Raw genomic sequence first — 20,919 nt, 5'->3', positions numbered from 1 at the left:
TAGAGACCTCTTTGGGCATCAAGAGCAACCCTATGGACATTCGTTGCCAATGCAGGTAATGTTTCCTCAGGTGTTGTCTAACACAGGTAAAAATACATAAAGATGATACTCCAGGAAGGGCAGCACACTGGGGATACAAATGAAGAGCTTTAATAGCGGTCAGAACATTTTAGATCATGCTTAATGGGTTAAACAGCCTCTGCATACATATATGTACCCTCCAGGGCATGTCCCCCACCCCCAACATGATGTGTGAACTCATTTAGCTCAGTAAAACAGCTTAGGGAGTAGGGTTGCCACTGCAAAAATATAAGTAACCTGCAGGTCAAGGTTCTGTTTTTGAGCAAGAGAAATGGGCTGCGATCCCATTCCTTGGCTACATTCAAAAGTACTTCCAGTGCCTGCCCAGTTCAAGGCCCTTTCTCTACACTATACAAACAGTGCACAAATGAGGAAACAGGAGAAACATAACATAAGTTAACTAAAAAACGCGGGCATTGCGTTTTAAATCACATACAATGGTATAAATTCCACGTTTTCAGTAATAGAACTGAAAATCTGAATACTTGCATTTGGTTGGACTCCTAATTCACTGTGAAGATTGACAGGTGGATGAAATGGAGAAGAAATAAAAAAAGGCAAATAGAATGAAGAAAGGTTATGAAAGAACAATACTGCTTAATGCTGGGCATTAGGATAGACTAACAAGTTACTTACCAACTGTAACATTCTTTCGATCGGATGTTCCTCCCACGTATTCCTCAACTTAGATATCTTGTCTCCCAGCTTTGCTGTTTCGGAAAAACAATGTCACCAGAGGGCGCTGTGTTCGAGGCCACAGAGTCATAGTCCCACGAGGGCCGCCGTTGAGCGTCAACGTCATCCACTGTATAAAGTGCTCGAGCAGCGGCCATTACCTCAGTTCTGTTTTTACAGTGTTCACGGTCGCATCAGCTGAGCAGGCTTTAAAGTCCTCAGGCTCTTTAGGAAGTTTGAGTGCAAATGGCGCAAACTGTCCAGAGGGGTAGGTTGGGAGGGTCGATGAGGAATACGTGGGAGGAACATCCAATTGAAAGAAGGTAACAGTTGGTAAGTAACTTGTTCTTCCAATGGATTGTGTCCTCCAACGTATTCCTCATCTTAGATAGGCTCCCAAAGCAGTAAGAATTTGGAGGAGGGAGTACCAGAAAATTGAATTATGGACTGAATGAAGGACAGCTTTTGCAAAGAGTCCTTCTTGATATGAAGTATAGTCCAAGCAGTAATGCTTCACAAAGGTGTGCATTGACGACCAGGTGCCCGCAGCACAAATATCCTGCACCGGGACAACCCTCTGAAGAGCCGGGGAAGTTGCCATGCCCTTGGTTGAATGAGCCCTTAATCCATCTGGAGGCTCTTTTCCAGCCAATTTATAGCACTCCAAAATTGCTAGAATTATCCATCTAGATAGGGTTTGTTTAGACACTCCAAGGCCCAATTTGTGTCCAGTATACCCAACAAATAGTTGGTCACATTGTCTAAGATTTGCCAATCTGGAAATGTAGAAACAGAGTCCTCTTTGGGTCGAGTCTATGTAACCTTTCCTCTTCCTTATTAGCGTGAGGAGGAGCATAAAAAGAAGGTAAGGTAATTTTCTGTGACAGATGGAAATCAGAGATTATTTTAGGCAAGAAAGATGGTTTGACTTTTGAGCTAGCTCCCATTCGTGGGAGACTGTGCGCTGCCTGCTCAGAGCGTCCACCGCTGTGTTCAGCTCTCCGGCTAGGTGAACTGCCGATAGAGAAATTCCTTCTTGCATTGCTCAGTTCCAGAGCTGCATTGCCTCTCTGCACAGTGGGAGTGATCCTACGCCTCCTAGTACATGGCCACTGTGTTGTCCGTCATTATCAGGACATTCTTTCCCTGTACAGAGGGCAGAAAGAACTTCAGCGCTAGTCTGATTGCCCTCAGTTCCAAAAGGTTGATGTGTAGTTGGGACTCCGATGGAGACCAACAACCGCTGATTGTCAGATCGTTGGTGTGGGCTCTCCACCCCGTGAGTGAGGCATCTGTCACTACCGTTATCTCCGGCCATGGTTGCCAAAAAGGTTCCCCCTAGAGAATATTTTCCTTGCAAGCCCACATTAGGAGATCTTTAGCCACTTTGGCCAGGACTTGCAGAAGATCTGACATCACCCCCGAAAATTGGGACCATTGAGTCCTGAGGGGATTGAAGGGATTGCATCCTCAATCTGGTCTCTGGCACCAGAAAAATGCAGGATGCCATGAGACCTAGCAACCTTAGAAAGTCGAATGCCGGTTGATGTTGGGCGAAACTTCGTTATCATCTGCAGAATGTGGTGAGCTCTCTCCTCGGGAGGCGAGGCTTTGCCTGAGGAAGTATCCAGGACTACTCTGATGAATTGGAGTCCTTGGCTTGGAATCATTTGTGACTTCTTGTAATTGAGGGCAAAGCCCAGACTGTGTAAGTAGTGGCACGTCAAGGCCAGATGTTCCTAGGCTCGTTCGGGTGAACCTGATTAGCCAATCGTCCAGATAAGGTTAGACGTGAATCCCCCTTCTCCGGATACTCGCTGCCACCACCGCCATCAGTTTGGTGAAAACCTTCGGGCGGAGGTCAGCACAAATGGTAGAACCTGAAACTGATTGAGAACCACCAATTGCGAACCTCAGGTACTTTCTGTGCTTGAGATGGATGGGCACATGAAAGTAAGCATCCTGAAGGTCCAATGAAACCAGCCAGTCCTGAAGCTGAAGAGCCTGAAGGATCTGAGCAAGGGTCACCATCTTGAACTGTTCCTTCCTGAGGAATGTGTTCAAATTCCTTAAGTCCAAGATGGGTCTCAATCCTCCGTCCTTTTTGGGGATGAAAAAATAAGGGGAGCACCAACCCTTGTTCCTTTCCACTACAGTTACATGTTATATTACACCTTTCTCTAGCAGGGTTAAAATCTCCTGCACAAGGAGCGAGTCTGGAATTTTTACAGAGTTGGCTACCGGTGGAGGATTTTGAGGTCTTTGATGAAAAGGTAGGCAGTAACCATGGGTCACTATCTCTAGTGAACATTTATTTAAACACAACGTGCACGTGGGAAAAGTATAGTTCGTTCCACAAGATATCTGGGTGTGCACAGTAACTATCATGGAAAAAATTCTAGAAAAGCATTGCAATTAGTCGAATTTTTGATTTCGCAGGCAACTGGAATTTCTCTGAAGTCTACCTAAAACTATTTAAGAAAAGTAAAATTGTAAAACAGCTGGTACGGGTCAGCACAATACACAAACAAACCCTGAATAGAGGCACTACTAAATGTCAAACTAGTTTACTGCACCGAAGTGTAAACATTTACTGGAAGGAAATAATTTGGATTTAAAAAAAATACAATGTTGCATTAAATCACTAAATAAAAACTTGCATACCTAGACTGTCATTGTTTAGTGCTTCACTTTTGTGACTGCTGCCAGATCCTGTCCTGACGAGGCATTTCTGGGTATGTAGCCATTGCTTCTCTGGCTCTGAAGTTCCCATCATGGAAGCAAAAGGGTTGTTCTCCTTGTGAGCGCTTCCCATGTCCAAATCTAGTCTGCGCTTGACCTGGGTTTCAAAGCTGCTGTCCAAGAACTCTTCGCTTAAATTTGATGAAGTCTTTTGTTGTGAACTCCGACTATGCAACAGCATTGGAGAAGGCGTCTCTACGTCATAGGATTTATTAAGTTCCGCAGGCGATGTACGCTTTGCTTTATCGGACAAACTATTTGGCTTAAACCCATTCACTCCTGACAAATCGAAGAGTTCTGGGGACTGAAAAGTTGTGCCTGGGTCATACAATCTTGAACATTCAGTGGATGTTTGGTCCGTCAAATGTGATTCAGTGACCAACGTTGCCATCTCTTTGGAGGCAGCTACACCATCATCTTTATTTTCCATCACACCGATCTCTTCCTTACACACAATGTTTGATGTCACTTTATACGAGGCATCAAAACTCTCAGAAGTACATTTACTAAGGACTTTGCCGTTGTTAATATAAACCCCACTGTTATCAACTGCACAATTTGACAAAGTCTCACAAATATTCACATTTTTCAGAAGATCTGGCGAAGCATTTGCCATTATTTGACTTCTATTCATGGGACTTAAGCCACATGCATTTATGGGGTGGTTGATTACTATGTGGCCCATAGATGCTGTCCTTAAGCGGCGTCTGTGCATTTTGGGACTCAGGCAGAGCTCTGGGCTTGGTAATTTGGCATAAGAGCCTGTGAGGCTTCTGAAAATGCTACTTTCGTAATCAACAGCAAAGTTGCTTTTCAATTCTTCGTCAGATTCAGTGTCCACAGTCGATGGTGATCTAGATCTTGCAGGTATGTCTGCTTTTGAGAAGCTGGATAAAGCTGCACTGCTTAGGCTGTGCACCTGTGTGTGGGTACACTGTAGAGGCATATTGGATTCATTTAGACTGGGTTTATCAAGCGTGACAGGACTAGAGCTCCTGCTTCCGTTTGTTAGTTTGACTTTTTCTTTCAAGGAGTCACTTATTTTAATTACCTCATTTTCTTTGTCCGAATGGCACTCATTAACACTTCCATTTGAACCCCTCCTCATGCTGAGTCTTGTCTGGTCTCGTTCAATATATTCCCTGGACCTTTTCAGAAGGTTCTGAAGACTCATTACATAGGGATCTGGGGACTCCTTCAAAGTTTGAGGAGCATCAGATTCCTCATTTGCATTTGAAATGGCACCAAACTGTGGCATGCTTCGAGTAATAATAGAATCCGTAGGAATAGGTCCTCCATTTTCCGATTGGGTAGTGTCAGGGCTAGCACTCAGTTTTGGAGAGCTACTTTCTTCAGTGCTTGTCGCCAACATTGTCTCAGCAGACTTCAAAACTGTATCAGGATCCAGTGAGAGATCTTTCAATGGCCTTTCAACCTTAGCATGGCCAGACTCTGCAGTTAAGGCTGGCATGCTTATTATGTTCGGAAGTATTGCAAAGCCATTTGTAGATCTGGAATCAGAACACTGTAGAGTAAGTTCAGCTTCTTCAACACCCACGTCACTCAATGAAGGCACCTTTCTGACCTACGTAAAGGAAATAATGATGTACAATTACTCAATGATTCGTTATGTTAGTAAATTCAAGGTAACAAGAGAGAGCATACATATACAGAAAAGGGCATCACTTAATTTCATATTTGCTTCTTAACCAATCATGTACAAAGGTGATAACCTCAAAGTGTTTTTGTTGCATACATGTTAAACAAGAATGTTTTTGTACACTATATATCATGATCTTTTTTCCTGTATGGAGTGTAAAGCATTATAGATATGTGTTTATGCTTCACCTGGTGTTTCAGTTGACTGTGAAAGTCTGACAGAACCTTAGCTGGTTTAGGTTCATGATCCACCATTATGGCGATGCGTTTACAGATATGAAGTCTTCCTTAGCGTACAGCTCAATCATTTATCCAGTGCTCAGTCTTGGATGTCATCAGAAATAGTTTTAGCGCATTCAATCCTTTTCTCCTGTCAGACCTTTTGACAAAACCTGCCCTTTCAGTAGACTGAAAAAGTACTCGCCAATTACTTGGCCTCGCCTTTAGGAGGGTTTGGGCTGGTGTCTGCCTCCTATTCTGTTCTGGGCATTCGGTAAGTGCGTGTGCAATGTCTCTCTGGTCTTGTGAGCAGTGTAAAGTAAAAGATTTTTGCAAATACCTGTCCCCTCCATATTAGCCTACTTTTTCAAGGGGCATTGTTCTTCTGCTGGTCACGTGTCTGTGGTGTGAGGTTTGAGACTGAAGAATTCTTCTTGTAAAACATAGGGCGCTGTCTATACTGTCAATTCTCCAAGTGGAGAAATCTGTCTGAGGAGATCATAGCCAACAGCCATTTGGGTGCACATCTTCATACAAAGGAAATGTTGCTTTGCTCAAAAAGGTGCAACCAGAAAACTTGCCCACTAGATTGGAAGGTGCACCGTGCCTTTGATGACCGTAATTGTACACAAAAAGTCAAAAATCTCCTGGCTAGGATTCTAGGGAAGACACCACTGAAACATTCAAGCCGAAGGAGTTCAGCCATTGCTTAGGTGGTGGTGTGGAGGGGAGTCTCTAAGGATGATTGCCAATGATAAACAGAAGCACTTGGGAAAACTATATTTAAGGTACATTTTATGATAGATTATCATAGACTTTAGTAGACTCTGACTAACAAAACTTACCAAATTAGATACAACACTAAATATTCCTAATCTTAAGGCCCCGTACCAAACCACTATTCCTCATTTCAGGGTAGTGCATCTGCATGTCAATCTTCAGCAAGACAATATCAGTCTTTAGTCAACCAATTGCTTACAGAAAAGTAGTTAATAGACTGATCTATCAACCATGACAGTCCCATTTTCAAGCGATTTACACAGCCTGGTGTCTAGAAACATTGGAAGTCGTGTATTTTTCAACACTTCACTTTAGATTTCTCTAAAGAGTGGGATCATTGGGAGCTAGTGTGTCACTGGAGGCCAATTGTCTTCTTTACAGAACTGTAGCTTTTAAATTGATGCATTCAATCTAAACAGAAAATACAAAGTTTGTTCCCTCAAATACCGGTTAACAGGAGACCATGAAATGTGAACAGTTTCTTTGTGGCTAAACAATAGGCATCACCCAATTCTATAGAAAGAGGGTTTGCATATTCAGCGAGACGCCTAGAACTTTAATGCACTGCAAATTTAAGACAAATTCTAAACTTTCTATGCCTTGTTTTAAAAGGGTTGTGCCCCCAAAAAGTGGAACGCACTTTGCGGTTTCTAAAATATGGCAGGAATCGGCATTAACTGTGGAAAAACAACCCTTGTGGAACAAACAACCTTACCAGTTGTAAACTAGATTGATTATTTTGACAGTAGACGTGTTTCCTGGCATTATACTACATCCATTTGTTGACATGTGAAGAACAAAACAACTAAAATGGTTCCTGTAGCCATTGAGAAAGCAACTACACTTAACACCTCGAGCAAATGACTGCTCAGTACAAATCCCCTTAAATGATTCTCTAATCCAGAGGTGAGACGTGGCTGCCAAAACTCTAGATGTTTATCCACTAGCAGTAAAATCTGGTGTAGGACCAATGTGTAAGTCGATAGAAACATGCATTCAATCCCCCAAACAATTTTCAGTGTTTTCTAGTACAACAAAATATACAATCTCTCCCTTTTAACTACACACTTTCTCCAATGCATATGCCAACTTATTGATGAAATAAATGTAAAAAATAAATATTAACTGCACTTATTTCCCTAGTCTCACTTGCATGCTCATGACCCATTAATGCAAAACATCACCTTTTGGCTCTACAAGTAACAACGATACCATCACTTTTTCCACTTCATAATGGAACTTAAAACAGTTTGTGCACATAACCTACAATTTATGCAATATTGTATAAAACAGGTCACAGAGATCTTCCTGGGATAAAGAAGGACAAGACCACATGTTTTGGCTTACCTAATTTTATTTGAGAATAAATTACTAGAATGGGAAACAAAATGTGATCTTCTCAAACCAACAATAGTCAAAATGGTTCTCTCAAAATTGGGGTCCGGCATCTTTCACCTCATAGACCCTCTCTGTGTACTACTATGCATCTGTGGAGTACTTGAAACTGCCTCGGAACAAAGTGCCCCAGTTCATATGGTTAAAAACTTAGTTACCTTACACACTTTCTGGTTATGCAGAGTTTAGAGTGACCCGCATACTTCTACTCTGCTTTTTGTGGTCCACTACCTCATGACAGTCATCAAAGAAGTGTGGGCAAAAGGGTCATTGTACATAGCTGGTAAGGAAAGCTAGACAGAGTTCCCTAGGGTCTGGGCTGGGCTTCCTTATGGTTTCACTTGTACCAACACTGTTCCTGCATTCATCTCCCTGAACCAGTTACAGTCCTTCGCCAACTGTCTGGTCCCGTCTAGGGCCGGCCGGGCCCACAAGAAACTACTGGCTCTCTGTATTTATTGGTTACTTCCCCAGCTTCAGCTTGGTTCTTTCCTCACTACGTTAGTCTTGGCTGTGCCGTCTCGGCAGGCAACGCACTTCTCTGGCCTCTATTCTCTGGATACTTCCAAGCTACCCCTTTCTGTTGGCATTACCTTCATCATGGTATTACCTTCTACCCATGATATGCCCTTTGCAACCTCTCACAACCATCTTCACTACCACCTAGTGGTGTTCCTTCGTCTACCTCATCCATATCACTCTCCACCTGATGTAACTTTTCCTGTGCCCCTTCCAATCTCTGATGTTTTCAACCTTCGCCTTGGTTTTCACCCCCACCTCCTGCACCCATCGATACCTCTCAATTGACTCCATGTCCAGATCATATGTTCTCGTGCAACTGTACGCCTCCCTATTTTACCAGCTCACCTGTCGCTCCTCTCTTGTCTCTCCCCCTCTGATATTAGCACCTCCATTCTCACAATCCCCTCTGTCTACTCACATTGATGTTACCACCCGCTCCTCGACTTTCCTAGCCTTCACCACCTCCTCCTGACCGACATGTTCACTGCTTCACTCACTTATTTCTCTCTAGCCTCTAATACTTCCACCACTTTCCTGTCACCAGACTTCCCAAACATAAGCTTTCTGCAATTCACAGTGAGATACTCTGCTAAGAGAGAGAGAGAGAGAGAGAGAGGCGAGAGAGAGAGGCGAGAGAGAGAGGCGAGATAGAGAGGCGAGAGAGAGAGGCGAGAGAGAGAGGCGAGAGAGAGAGGCGAGAGAGAGAGGCGAGAGAGAGGGGCGAGAGAGAAAGGGGCGAGAGAGAAAGGGGCGAGAGAGAAAGGGGGCGAGAGAGGGAGAGGGGGCGAGAGAGGGAGGGGGCGAGAGAGGGAGAGGGGGCGAGAGAGGGAGAGGGGGCGAGAGAGGGCGAGAGAGAGAGAGGGCGAGAGAGGGGGGCGAGAGAGAGAGGGGGGCGAGAGAGAGGGGGGCGAGAGAGAGAGGGGGGCGAGAGAGAGAGGGGGGCGAGAGAGAGAGGGGGGCGAGAGAGAGAGGGCGAGAGAGAGAGGGGGCGAGAGAGAGAGGGGGGCGAGAGAGAGAGGGGGGCGAGAGAGAGGGGGGCGAGAGAGAGGGGGGCGAGAGAGAGGGGGGCGAGAGAGAGGGGGGCGAGAGAGAGGGGGCGAGAGAGAGGGGGCGAGAGAGAGGGGGGGCGAGAGAGGGGGGGCGAGAGAGGGGGGGCGAGAGAGGGAGAGGGGGCGAGAGAGGGAGAGGGGGCGAGAGAGGGAGAGGGGGCGAGAGAGGGAGAGGGGGCGAGAGAGGGAGAGGGGGCGAGAGAGGGCGAGAGAGAGAGGGGGGCGAGAGAGAGAGGGGGGCGAGAGAGAGAGGGGGGCGAGAGAGAGAGGGGGGCGAGAGAGAGAGGGGGGCGAGAGAGAGGGGGGCGAGAGAGGGGGGCGAGAGAGGGGGGCGAGAGAGAGGGGGGCGAGAGAGAGGGGGGGCAAGAGAGAGGGGGGGCAAGAGAGGGGGGGCGAGAGAGAGGGGGGGCGAGAGAGAGAGAGGGGGGCGGCGAGAGAGGGGGTGGAGAGAGAGAGAGAGGGGGGTGAGAGAGAGAGAGGGGGGCGAGAGAGAGAGGGAGAGAGGGGGAGAGAGAGAGAGAGAGGGGGGCGAGAGAGGTGGCGAGAGAGGTGGCGAGAGAGAGAGGGGCGAGAGAGAGAGAGAGGGGCGAGAGAGAGAGAGAGGGGCGAGAGAGAGAGAGAGGGGCGAGAGAGAGAGAGAGGGGCGAGAGAGGGAGAGGGGGGCGAGAGAGGGAGAGGGGGGCGAGAGAGGGAGAGGGGGGCGAGAGGGAGAGGGGGGCGAGAGGGAGAGGGGGGCGAAAGGGGGCGAGAGAGAGAGGGGGGGCGAGAGAGAGAGGGCGAGAGAGAGGGGGGGCGAGAGAGGGAGAGGAGGGCGAGAGAGGGAGAGGAGGGCGAGAGAGGGAGAGGAGGGCGAGAGAGGGAGAGGGGGCGAGAGAGGGAGAGGGGGCGAGAGAGGGAGAGGGGGCGAGAGAGGGAGAGGGGGCGAGAGAGAGGGCGAGAGAGAGGGGGGGTGAGAGGGGGCGAGAGAGAGGGGGGGCGAGAGAGGGGGGGCGAGAGAGGGGGGGGCGAGAGAGGGGGGGGCGAGAGAGAGAGAGGGGGCGAGAGAGAGAGAGGGGGCGAGAGAGAGAGAGGGGGCGAGAGAGAGAGGGGGCGAGAGAGAGAGAGGGGGCGAGAGAGAGAGAGGGGGCGAGAGAGAGAGAGGGGGCGAGAGAGAGAGAGGGGGCGAGAGAGAGAGAGAGGGGGGCGAGAGAGAGAGGGGGGCGAGAGAGAGAGAGAGGGGGCGAGAGAGAGAGAGAGGGGGCGAGAGAGAGAGAGGGAGAGAGGGGGAGAGAGAGGGAGAGAGGGGGAGAGAGAGAGAGAGGGGCGAGAGAGAGAGAGGGGTGTGAGAGGGCGAGAGAGGGCGAGAGAGAGGGGGCGAGAGAGGTGGCGAGAGAGAGAGAGGGGCGGGCAAGAGAGAGGGGGCAAGAGAGAGGGAGAGGGGGGCGAGAGAGGGAGAGGGGGCGAGAAAGAGAGAGGGAGAGAGGGTGAGGGGGCGAGAGAGAGGGGGCAAGAGAGAGAGGGGGGCAAGAGAGAGAGGGGGGGCGAGAAAGAGAGAGGGAGAGAGGGTGAGGGGGCGAGAGAGAGGGGGGCGAGAGAGGTGGCGAGAGGGGGGCGAGAGGTGGCGAGAGAGAGAGAGGTGGCGAGAGAGAGAGAGGGGGCGAGAGAGAGGGGGCGAGAGAGAGAGAGGGGGCGAGAGAGGGCGAGAGAGAGAGAGGGCGAAAGAGAGAGGGGGCGAGAGAGAGAGGGGGCGAGAGAGAGGGGGCGGGCAAGAGAGAGGGGGCGAGAGAGGGAGAGGGGGGCGAGAGAGGGAGAGGGGGGCGAGAGAGTGAGAGGGGGCGAAAGGGGGCGAGTGAGAGAGAGAGGGCGAGAGTGAGAGAGAGAGAGAGAGAGGGCGAGAGTGAGAGAGAGAGGGCGAGAGAGACAGAGAGGGCGAGAGAGAGAGAGAGGGCGAGAGTGAGAGAAAGGGGGTGAGAGAGGGTGGGCGAGAGAGAGAAAGGGGCGGGCAACAGAGAGAGAGAAAGGGGGCGGGCAACAGAGAGAGAGAAAGGGGGCGGGCAACAGAGAGAGAAAGGGTGCGGGCAACAGAGAGAGAGAAAGGGGGCGGGCAACAGAGAGAGAGAGAGAAAGGGGGCGGGCAACAGAGAGAGAAAGGGGTCGGGCAACAGAGAGAGAGAGCAAGGGGGCGGGCAACAGAGAGAGAGCAAGGGGGCGGGCAACAGAGAGAGAGAGAGAGAGAGAGAGAGAGAGAGAGAGAGAGAGAGAAAGGGGGCAGGAGAGAGAAAGGGGGTGGGCAGGTGAGAGGAAAAGGGGGTCGGGCGAGAGAGAGAGGGAGAAAGGGGGCCGGGCGAGAGAGAGAGGGCAAGAGAGAGAGAGAGAGAGAGAGAGAGAGGGCAAGAGAGAGAGAGAGAGGGCAAGAGAGAGAGAGAGAGAGAGAGAGGGCAAGAGAGAGAGAGAGAGAGAGAGGGCAAGAGAGAGAGAGAGAGAGAGAGGGCAAGAGAGAGAGAGAGGGCAAGAGAGAGAGGGCAAGAGAGAGAGAGAGGGCAAGAGAGAGAGAGAGCGCAAGAGAGAGGGCGCGAGAGAGAGAGAGGGCAAGAGAGAGAGAGAGCGCAAGAGAGAGGGCGCGAGAGAGAGAGAGGGCGCAAGATAGAGAGAGAGAGAGAGGGCGCAAGATAGAGAGAGAGGGCGCAAGATAGAGAGGGAGGGCGCAAGAAAGAGAGGGAGGGCGCAAGAAAGAGAGGGAGGGCGAGAGAAAAAGAAGGGGCGAGAGAAAAAGAAGGGGCGAGAGAAAAAGAAGGGGCGAGAGAAAAAGAAGGGGCGAGAGAAAAAGAAGGGGCGAGAGGAAAAGAAGGGGCGAGAGGAAAAGAAGGGGCGAGAGGAAAAGAAGGGGCGAGAGGAAAAGAAGGGGCGAGAGGAAAAGAAGGGGCGAGAGGAAAAGAAGGGGCGAGAGGAAAAGAAGGGGGAGATAACTTTTCCTACAAAAACAAAGTCACACCATATGAGACAACTGGCAAATATTCAGTCTCAACTTGTGAAGGGAGCCTAGTGAAACTTACCAAACCCAGCCTAATTAATCATATAAGGTTATCATTTAAATATACGCAACAGAGAACTTTATTACATTGCCCTACTGCAATTTTTTAAACCTTGGAGAAAAGAAGAATTATTAGGTGACCATGACTCATTTGAAGCAGCATTTAAAGAAAATGAACACAGTACAACAAATATCTATTTCAAATAATAAAAAAGAAACGTTGGACAATGAACGCCAACGAGAGGAAGAAATTGAAGCTCTACTAAAGACACTCGCAAGGGCAGTCAACCTCCCCTTACACAAAGCATTGGAGAACCACTCATTATAAATGCAGCATAAGAACAAGTTACTTACCCCCTGGTAACTTTCTTTCGATTGGATGTTCCTCCCACGTATTCTCATCTTATGACAATTCGTTATCCAGCTTCAGCAAAAAATATTTCTTGCCGGCAGAGGACGCTGTGAGTCAATACGGTCGACCCAATGTCCCTCAAGGGCCTCCATCTGGATTGACATTGTTGGGTACATATAAAACACACAGCACCCATTGGCTTCAGTTCTATTTTTTGCGACCCATAGCCAGAATTACTGACATTAAGTGCCTTAAATTCAACAGACTCCAACAGAGCGTAAAGCTTAAATGCCTGGAAATTCTACAGGGTGGGTCAATGAGCAATCTGTGTCCACCCACGTATTCCTAATCTTATGATAGACTCCCAAAGCAGTGTTAATTGTTTGTAGGGGGTGTCAGAATTTTGGCTTTTTTACTTATCCGGATATAGCATAGAACTGCCTTCCCTAATCTTCCCTCATTATTGGAAATATCTAAACAATGTTTAGTAAAAGTGTGTATTCTAGACCAGGTGGCCGCTTCACATATATATTTTATTGGAACTCCTTTTTGAAGGGCAGAAGAAGTTGCGATACCCGTAGCAGAATGAGCTCTTAAGCCTTCTGGGGATCTTTTCCTGCTAACCTGTAACATTCAGACATAGCCAGTATTATGCACCTGGATGAAGTCTGCTTGGTTTTCGATAGGCCTAGTTTATGTCCAGTGTATCCGATAAACAGTTGGTCATGTTGCTGCAATTTTGGCATTCTCGAAATATAGAAGCTTATAGAGCTCTTCTAGGATCGACCCAATGAAGTCTTTCATCTTCCTTGGTAGGGTGAGGTAGTGGAAAGAATGTTGGAAGCACCAATTTTGTGCTAAATGGTAATCCGATACAATCTTCGGTAAGAATGTTTGTTTTATTCTTAGTACGACCTTATCTTTATAAAAGATGGTGTACAGAGGTTTACAGGTTAAGGCCTGCAACTCATTCACCCTGCGGGCTGAAGTTATAGCTACAACAGTTTTGAGAGTTAGTAATCTTATTGGGCAGGAATGCATTGGCTCAAAAGGAGTACACATGGGAAATGTCAAGACTAAGTTAAAGTCCCAGGTTGGGACTTGGAAAGGTGTGGTCGGAAACACATTAGTGAGTCCCTTTAGAAATTGAATTAAGGGTATTTTAAAGTATGAATCCTCCTCTAAGGTGGGCTTGAATATTGAAAGCACTGCCAGGTAACCCTTAATTGTTGCCATCTGGAGCACCAGATTTGCCAAATGTAGTAAAAATTATAACTCCATAGGTTTATCACATTGAAAAGGGTCCTCATCCTCATCCTGCAGAATTTATCGCAGCGGAAGCGGCATAAGGAATATGTTGCTGGTGTTCTGGCCAAAAGCAAAATCTCCATTACGTCATCCGGGAGGTCCCAATCCTTATATGTCAACCTCTCAGAAACCATGCGTGAAGGTAGAGTGTTTTGACCTCTGGATGGAGAACCAGGCCGTCCTCTCGCGAGAGAAGATCCTATCTTAGTGGAAGACATATTGGAGGGAAGATGGACATTTCCAGAAGGTCCGGGTACCAAGTCGTGCTGGCCAAATCTGAAACAATTAGGATCATGGATTCCCCGAACTTTCTTAACCTCCTGACCACATGAGGAATGACGGGGACTGGAGGAAACACGTATAGAAGTGGAAACTTCAAGTCCACTACAAATTAGTCTACTAGAGCTACTCTTGGGGGAAATTTCTTGGAGCAGAACAGTTAGTATTTCTAGTTGACAATGGTCACAAACAGATCCATTTGAAGGACTTCCTGAACTAGTTCCCACTGGGAGAACGCGCTTTGCCTGCTCAGAGCATCCGCCATTGTGTTCTCCTCCCCGGCTAGCTGAACTGCCGATAGGAAGATTCCTGCTTGAATTGCCGAGTACCAAAGCTGCATTGCTTCTCTGCACAGTGGTAGTGACTCTACACCTCCTCTCTTGTGAGGTAGTACATGGCCACTGTGTTGTCCATCATTATCAGGACATACTTTCCCCATACAGAGTGCAAACAGGCCTTCAGCACTAGTCTGATTGCCCTCAGCTCCAAAAGATTGATAAGTAGTTTTAACTCTGATGGAGACCAACGATTGTCATGTCAGTTCATTGGCGTGGGCTCCCCACCCCGTGAGTGAGGAGTCCATCACTACTGTTATCTGCGGCCATGGTTGCCAAAAGGTTTCTCCTTTCAGAATGTTGTCTTCACAGGCCCACCACAGAACGTCCTGTGCCACTCTGCTAGGAACCAGACTAAGGTCTGACATCTTGCCTGAGAATTGGGACCATCGAGTTGTGAGAGCCCATTGAAAGGATCTCATTCACAGACGAGCCTCTGCCACCAGGAAAATGCAGGATGCCATGAGGCGGAGCAACCTCAAAAATTCGAAAGACGCTGGGCACTCTGGAATTTGGTTAACATCTGCAGAATGTGTTGAGCCCTCATCTCGGGTGGCGAGCCTTTTCCCAAGGATGCATCCAGGACAGCTCGACGAATTGCACTTTTGAGATGGTATCATGTGGGACTTCATGTAATTGAGGGAGAAGACCAGTCTGTGGAGAGGGTGGCAGGTCATCCTGAGATGTTACTGGGCTTGTCCGAGTGAACGTGCCATGATCTGCCAATCGTCAGGTAGGGGTAGACTTGAATCCCCCCTCTCCTGAGACTCGCTGCTACAACCGCCATTAACTTGGCGAAAACCCTTGGGCGGAGATCAGGCCAAATGGCAGAACTCGAAACTGATAAAGAGAACCGCCAACGTTCGAACCTTGGGTACTTTCTGTGCTTGTGATGGATAGGCACATGAAAGTAGGCAACCTGAATGTCCAATGATAACATCCAATCCTGGTGCTGGAGAGTCTCAAGGATCTGAGAAAATGTGACCATCTTGAACTTGTGCTTCTTAGCAACTTGTTCAAGTATCTCAAGTCCAAGATGAGTCTCAGTCCTCCGTCCTTCTTGGGGATTAGAAAATAGGGAGAGTAACATCCTTTGTTGCTTTCCATCACAGGGACTGGCTCTATATCACCTTTCTCTAGCAGGCTCAAAATGCCCAACAGGAATGGATCTCAAACATTTAAATAATGTTTTCCCGGTGGATGATCCTGACGTCTAAAGGGGAGACAGTAACCATGGGCTACTGTTTCCAGTGCTTATGCATCCAAAGTGATGCCTCGCCATTCTTTTCAGAAGCAGAGACAGTCTGCCTCCCACCGGGGTATAATGCGTCAAGACCTCAGTGGCTGATGGTAAGGTTGCCGCTGCTTGGGCGGGTTTTGCACCTATTCCCTCAGCCACCATGAGGGAATCTGCTTTGCCCTCTTTGGCCAGCCGGTCCTCTCGCTCTTCCAGTTGAGTAATAGTAGCGAAAATACCTTCCCCTGTAAAATGGTCCGATATAATTGTCATCCCTATCAGGAGGGACAGTAGGGTATGCAGATTGTTTAGATGTGGATGTAACTGCCTGGACCACTAAGCTTTCAGGGGTTGGTGTTTAGACAAGAAGCTTGTGTCACTACTAGATGGTCTGTATTTTCTTGTTAGATTTCGATTTACTGCAGGACTAGATTCCCAGTTGAACATTACCTTTCTTTGTAGCGAAACATTAAAGGGTAGTACTGGGTCATTTTGTGGACCTTTGTCTAGTATAACAGCTAAAGCATTCTGCTCAAAAGGTGTATCAGTTTTAGTCCAACCTAAAAAGTTTATAACCTTAGTCATAAGGCTTCTATAGGATGCGTTGGCATGTTCTGCTGGATCTGGTCCCCCAAAATCTAATTCGGGAGAGGTGTCAACCCCACTAGCTGTTTGCAGGGATTCCTGAATCTCTCAGATTCTGGTTTCTTCTGGAATTAAATTATCTGGGCCATGTGAATTATTATCCTGTAATGAGGGAGTATCTAATTGAAGCCCAAAAGGTGGGATTTCATCTGAAGTTTCATATCCCTCATAAATGGAGGTTAAAGACTTGAAAAAGTCTATTTTTGGTATGGGATTAAATTTGAGGTAAAGTCCTCGAACTTTGATAGATGGCGTTGACTTTTCATTCATCAAAAATGTTGGCGTTGACTGTCGTGACATTGATGGAATCAATGACGTAGTCTTTTATATGTGCTTTGAGGGACTGTACCTACGACTCGATGGAGTCTTATACGATTTCTCGTCTCAATGAGCACTCAAAATATCTTGGGAGGATTTAGGCCTATAACCCGGGCTCGAGGGCACGCACGTTTTTTTTGCCTTGGCTTTATGATCGTCATTGACTGGAGCATGGCAACTTCCCTTATGCTTTGTTGAGGACGTGGCCTCATTTTCAAAGATGAGTATACTGTGAAATATAGTGAGCGGTGTGTTGCGGGGGACACCCGCGCAGCCTCAATTTTTTTTTTTCGCTGGGTTTCCCCCGCAACACCCCGCTCACTATACCACACAATATAGTGAGCGGGATGTTGCGGGGGATACCCTGCAGTCTTTTTTTTTTTTTTACTTACCTGCAATGCTACCATCAAAGGTTCGAACATTTAGTGTTTGAACCTTTGGTGGTAGCATTTTTAGACCTTTTTGTACGTGCGACCGTTTAGATACGGTCAAAATGTATAATGGAGGGTTGCCATACATAATGTTGCCGGGAAAAGGTCATGGCGACAATATATAAGGTGACCATATGTATGAGGCCAAGGGGAGCGGGGGTTTCCCACATGTTCAATGTAATAATGTCCCTGCAAAAAATGTCACTTTTTCAGTGACTTTTTTGCTAGGCAACATTTTTGCAGAGACATTATTACATGGAACCCAGACAAATGTGTCTTCTCAAAAAACAACTGCAGGCCCATCAAAGGATGCAGAGGCACAACTCTATGGTCCATTTAAATTATGCAACACAATTGGAGTAAATTGCTATACAAATGTAGCAATCAATCTTCTCATCCAATTGCCACCAATTGTTCACAACATGTACTTAAACGGCTCGGATCAGTTGTGTGTGCAAATGCTCGTCCTTCATAGAAAAATGCCACAAATAATCATGACAGCGCTTCCACTGTCTCAGGTACAAGGCAAGAATTGGACTACTGTAGAGGATTGGTAAAATTTGCCATAAACACAAAGGAAGATCCACAAGAATTCCTAATGAACTTACTGCAAGTACAGGAAACCAAAAACATCCCTATAAATGAAATAATCCAGATTTCATACATGTGGAAACATACATGCACTCTCTGTAACCATGTTTCACAAAAGCACATCCCTAATGAACTATGTGTATGTATCCATACCAAATTCTGAATCCATTCTATTTCACCGGCTTCTGAAGAATGCAAATCATAGCATATTATGCCCTTTTTGTAATTCAGACAATCGTTCCAACATAGAAATAAACTCATATGGCCAATATGCAATACTAATTTTATAAGGTACAGTGGATATGGTACCAAAAACAACGGTAAGCTTACCAGCTTCACACATGGCCAAGTATCTCTTGGCAAGAACACCTTCACAACAGTGGGCATAATCTACCACACTGGCGCCACAACCACTTCAGGCCACTATACTGCATATGTAAAAAAAGAAAGTGGTTGGTTTGAATGCAATGACAATTCCGTTACTCCAAAACATATGTTACCAGCAAATCTAACAAATGCCTAATATTCCTTCAACCCAATTTAGTCACTAAACTGTATTGTCTAGTACAATAAACAGTGAGAATATGCGAACAGGTCCAACTACTTCTAAAATACCCTTCTTTGCAATACACTTCAAATTTGCCATCACAGTTATTCTTAATACAAAACGTCTTGCGAAGTCCAATATAGTTAGAATACGCCCTTAATTACAACACACTTCAAACAAACATACTATCACACTTACATAATTATAGTAGTTTTTTAAAATCCTGTATGGATTTGTTTTTTCCCCAATGACCCAATGATAATTTCAAGTCCATACAACATTGTAGAACACACTAATGTTGTACCAAACATAGTACATAGAATAAACTGTTTATGAGGGTCAAAAAAGTAAACGTATATATACACAACTGTGTGCAATTAGAGCTTTTAAACTAACCTGCTTTACAAATTATACTGTTTTTCTTTTCACAGAAAAACAACCAGCGATGCTAGCGTTATTACATTATGCAACTAAGTAACCATACCAAGTATTATCCTATTTGTTATCTTCACAAAGAAACACATGCTATTCAATACGCACTCTCCTTAATTGTACTACAATCATAAATACATATACACTTCAATTAGGGGTAACTTTACTAGTTCTGAATTGTGTTCTTAAAAGTAATACTGGTGGCGTAACTGTTTCCATTCGGGAAAGAAGACAGTTACACATGTTGCAAGATAGACTGTAACTGGGTTGGTTTATTAAGTGATTCGGTAATTGAATAACACTATGGTCTGACAAGTAGGGTCTGCTACCCTTGAATTACTTATTGTAATCTAAAACTAACTAACCCAGTCTTATTCCCCAAGAATAGTATATTACTATCCTCAATGAATATCTATTAGGTTTGACTCACTTTAACTTGCTGAATGCTCCTCTAAATAAGGTTGTACGCCGTAGGTGTTGTGTTGGTTTTTATATATGTGATTATGCACTACTGCCCAACTCGTACCCTAAGGTCAAGCACGGCTCTCCTACTAGTGATTTCAGCCAGGCTTGGAGGGCCGGCCTACTCTACCTTGGTGCCAACATTGTGGATGTCATTGCCTCCCCACATTCGACACAACCAGGACTATATGGTCTTCCTTACAGCATTGAAAATTTGGCTTTTCCCAAATCCATGAAAGGGATGGCCTAAGGCCACCAATCCCTACACAAATGCCCAATTTTCAGATAGAAGAACAAGTTACTTACTAACTGTAACATTCTTTTGATTGGATGTTCCTCCCACGTATTCCTCATCTTAGATATTCGTAGCTTCCAGCTTTGCTGCTTCAGATTTTATTTTCCACCAAAGGGCGCTGTGCTCGAGGTTGCGGCGTTGACATCCCTCGAGGGCTGCCGTCGAGCACTGACATCATCCGCAGAATAAAGGGCTTCAGCCGCGCCAGTTGGCTTCTGTTCTGTTTTTACGATATGATGAAGTGCATCAGAAGACCAGGCATTCCTTGACCTCCAGCTCTTAAGGAATTTAGAGAGCAATTAGCGTAAACTGTACGGCAGGTAGGCTGGGAGGGTCGATGAGGAATACATGGGAGGAACATCCAATCGAAATATTGTTAAAGTTGGTAACTATCTTGTTCTTAGAATGGATTGTGTCTTCACAAGTATTCCTCATCCGAGATAGGCTCCCAAAGCAGTATGAATTCGGAGGAGGGAGTACCAGAAATATTCTTCATGAACCGTGTGAAGGACGGCTTTTGCAAAAAAGGCCACCTTGAGATGATGTTGAGTCCAAGAAATAGTGCTTCACGAAGGTGTGCATTGACGACCAGGTGGCCGCTGCACAAATATCTTGCACTGGGACACCCCTCCGAAGAGCTGTTGAAGTCGCCATGCCCCTAGTTGAATGGGCCCTTAGCCCATATGGAGGCTCTTTACCAGCCAATTTATAGCATTCAGTAATTGCCAAAATTATCCATCTGGACAGCGTCTGTTTTGATACCGCTAGACCCAATTTGTGCTCAGTATACCCAACAAAGAGTTTGTCACTTTGTCGAAATTTAGCCAATCTGGAGATATAGAAACTGAGAGCCCTTTTCGGGTCCAGTCTGTGTAGCCTTTCTTCCTCCTTACTTGCATGCGGCGGAGAATAGAAAGGTAAGGTAAGGTAATTTTCTGCGACAGGTGGAAGTGAGAGACTATTTTAGGTAAAAAAAGAAGGTTTGACCTTAAGAGTAACTTTGTCCCTATGGAAAATTGTGTGGGGAGGCTTACCAAAGCGGCTGCAACTCTCTCACCGTGCGGGTTTATGTAATTGCCACTAGCAGAATTGTCTTCAAAGTGAGGAGCCTTAACGGGCAAGAATGTAAGGGCTCAAATAGAATACATGTAAGGAATTTTAAAACTAAACTTAAATCCCAGACGGGTACCTGAAAAGAGGTTGGAGGGTACACATTTGTAAGTCCTTTTAGGAACTGAATAATCAAAAGCATTTTGAAGTAAGACACTTCTTCTGAGGAGCGCTTAAAAATAGATAGCGCTGCCAAGTATCCTTTTATTGTACCAACTTGGAGCCCCAAACTGGCCAAGTGTAAAAGGAAAGAAAGTACTGTAAGACTATTGCATAAGAATGTATCCCACATTCTTATCCCTGCACCAGTTACTGAACTTGTTCCAATGACACTGGTACAAGGATTTTGTTGCTTGCCTTCTGGCCGAAAACAAAATCTCCGTTACGTCATCCGGGAGGTCCCAATCCTTATATCTCAGCCTCTGAGAAACCATGCAAGAAGGAG

General features: G+C 46.4%; 1 protein-coding gene across 5 annotated transcripts in view; it reads right to left on the bottom strand.

Annotated features, from left to right (window-relative positions):
* Nucleotides 1–20,919, bottom strand: part of LOC138453513 (centriolar coiled-coil protein of 110 kDa-like) — a 981,554-nt gene that overhangs the window by 734,103 nt on the left and 226,532 nt on the right. For all 5 annotated transcript variants that reach the window (XM_069606429.1, XM_069606425.1, XM_069606427.1 and 2 more), the window contains one exon: nucleotides 3,421–5,083. In XM_069606429.1, the coding sequence (XP_069462530.1) occupies nucleotides 3,421–5,083 (1,663 nt within the window). The remainder of the gene's footprint in view (nucleotides 1–3,420; nucleotides 5,084–20,919) is intronic.

Source organism: Ambystoma mexicanum, chromosome 4p (genome assembly GCF_040938575.1).
Source record: "Ambystoma mexicanum isolate Mex_15411 chromosome 4p, UKY_AmexF1_1, whole genome shotgun sequence".
Lineage (NCBI taxonomy): Eukaryota > Metazoa > Chordata > Amphibia > Caudata > Ambystomatidae > Ambystoma > Ambystoma mexicanum.
The sequence above is the reverse complement of the archived record's forward strand: the minus strand, read 5'-3'. Positions and strand labels throughout refer to the sequence as shown.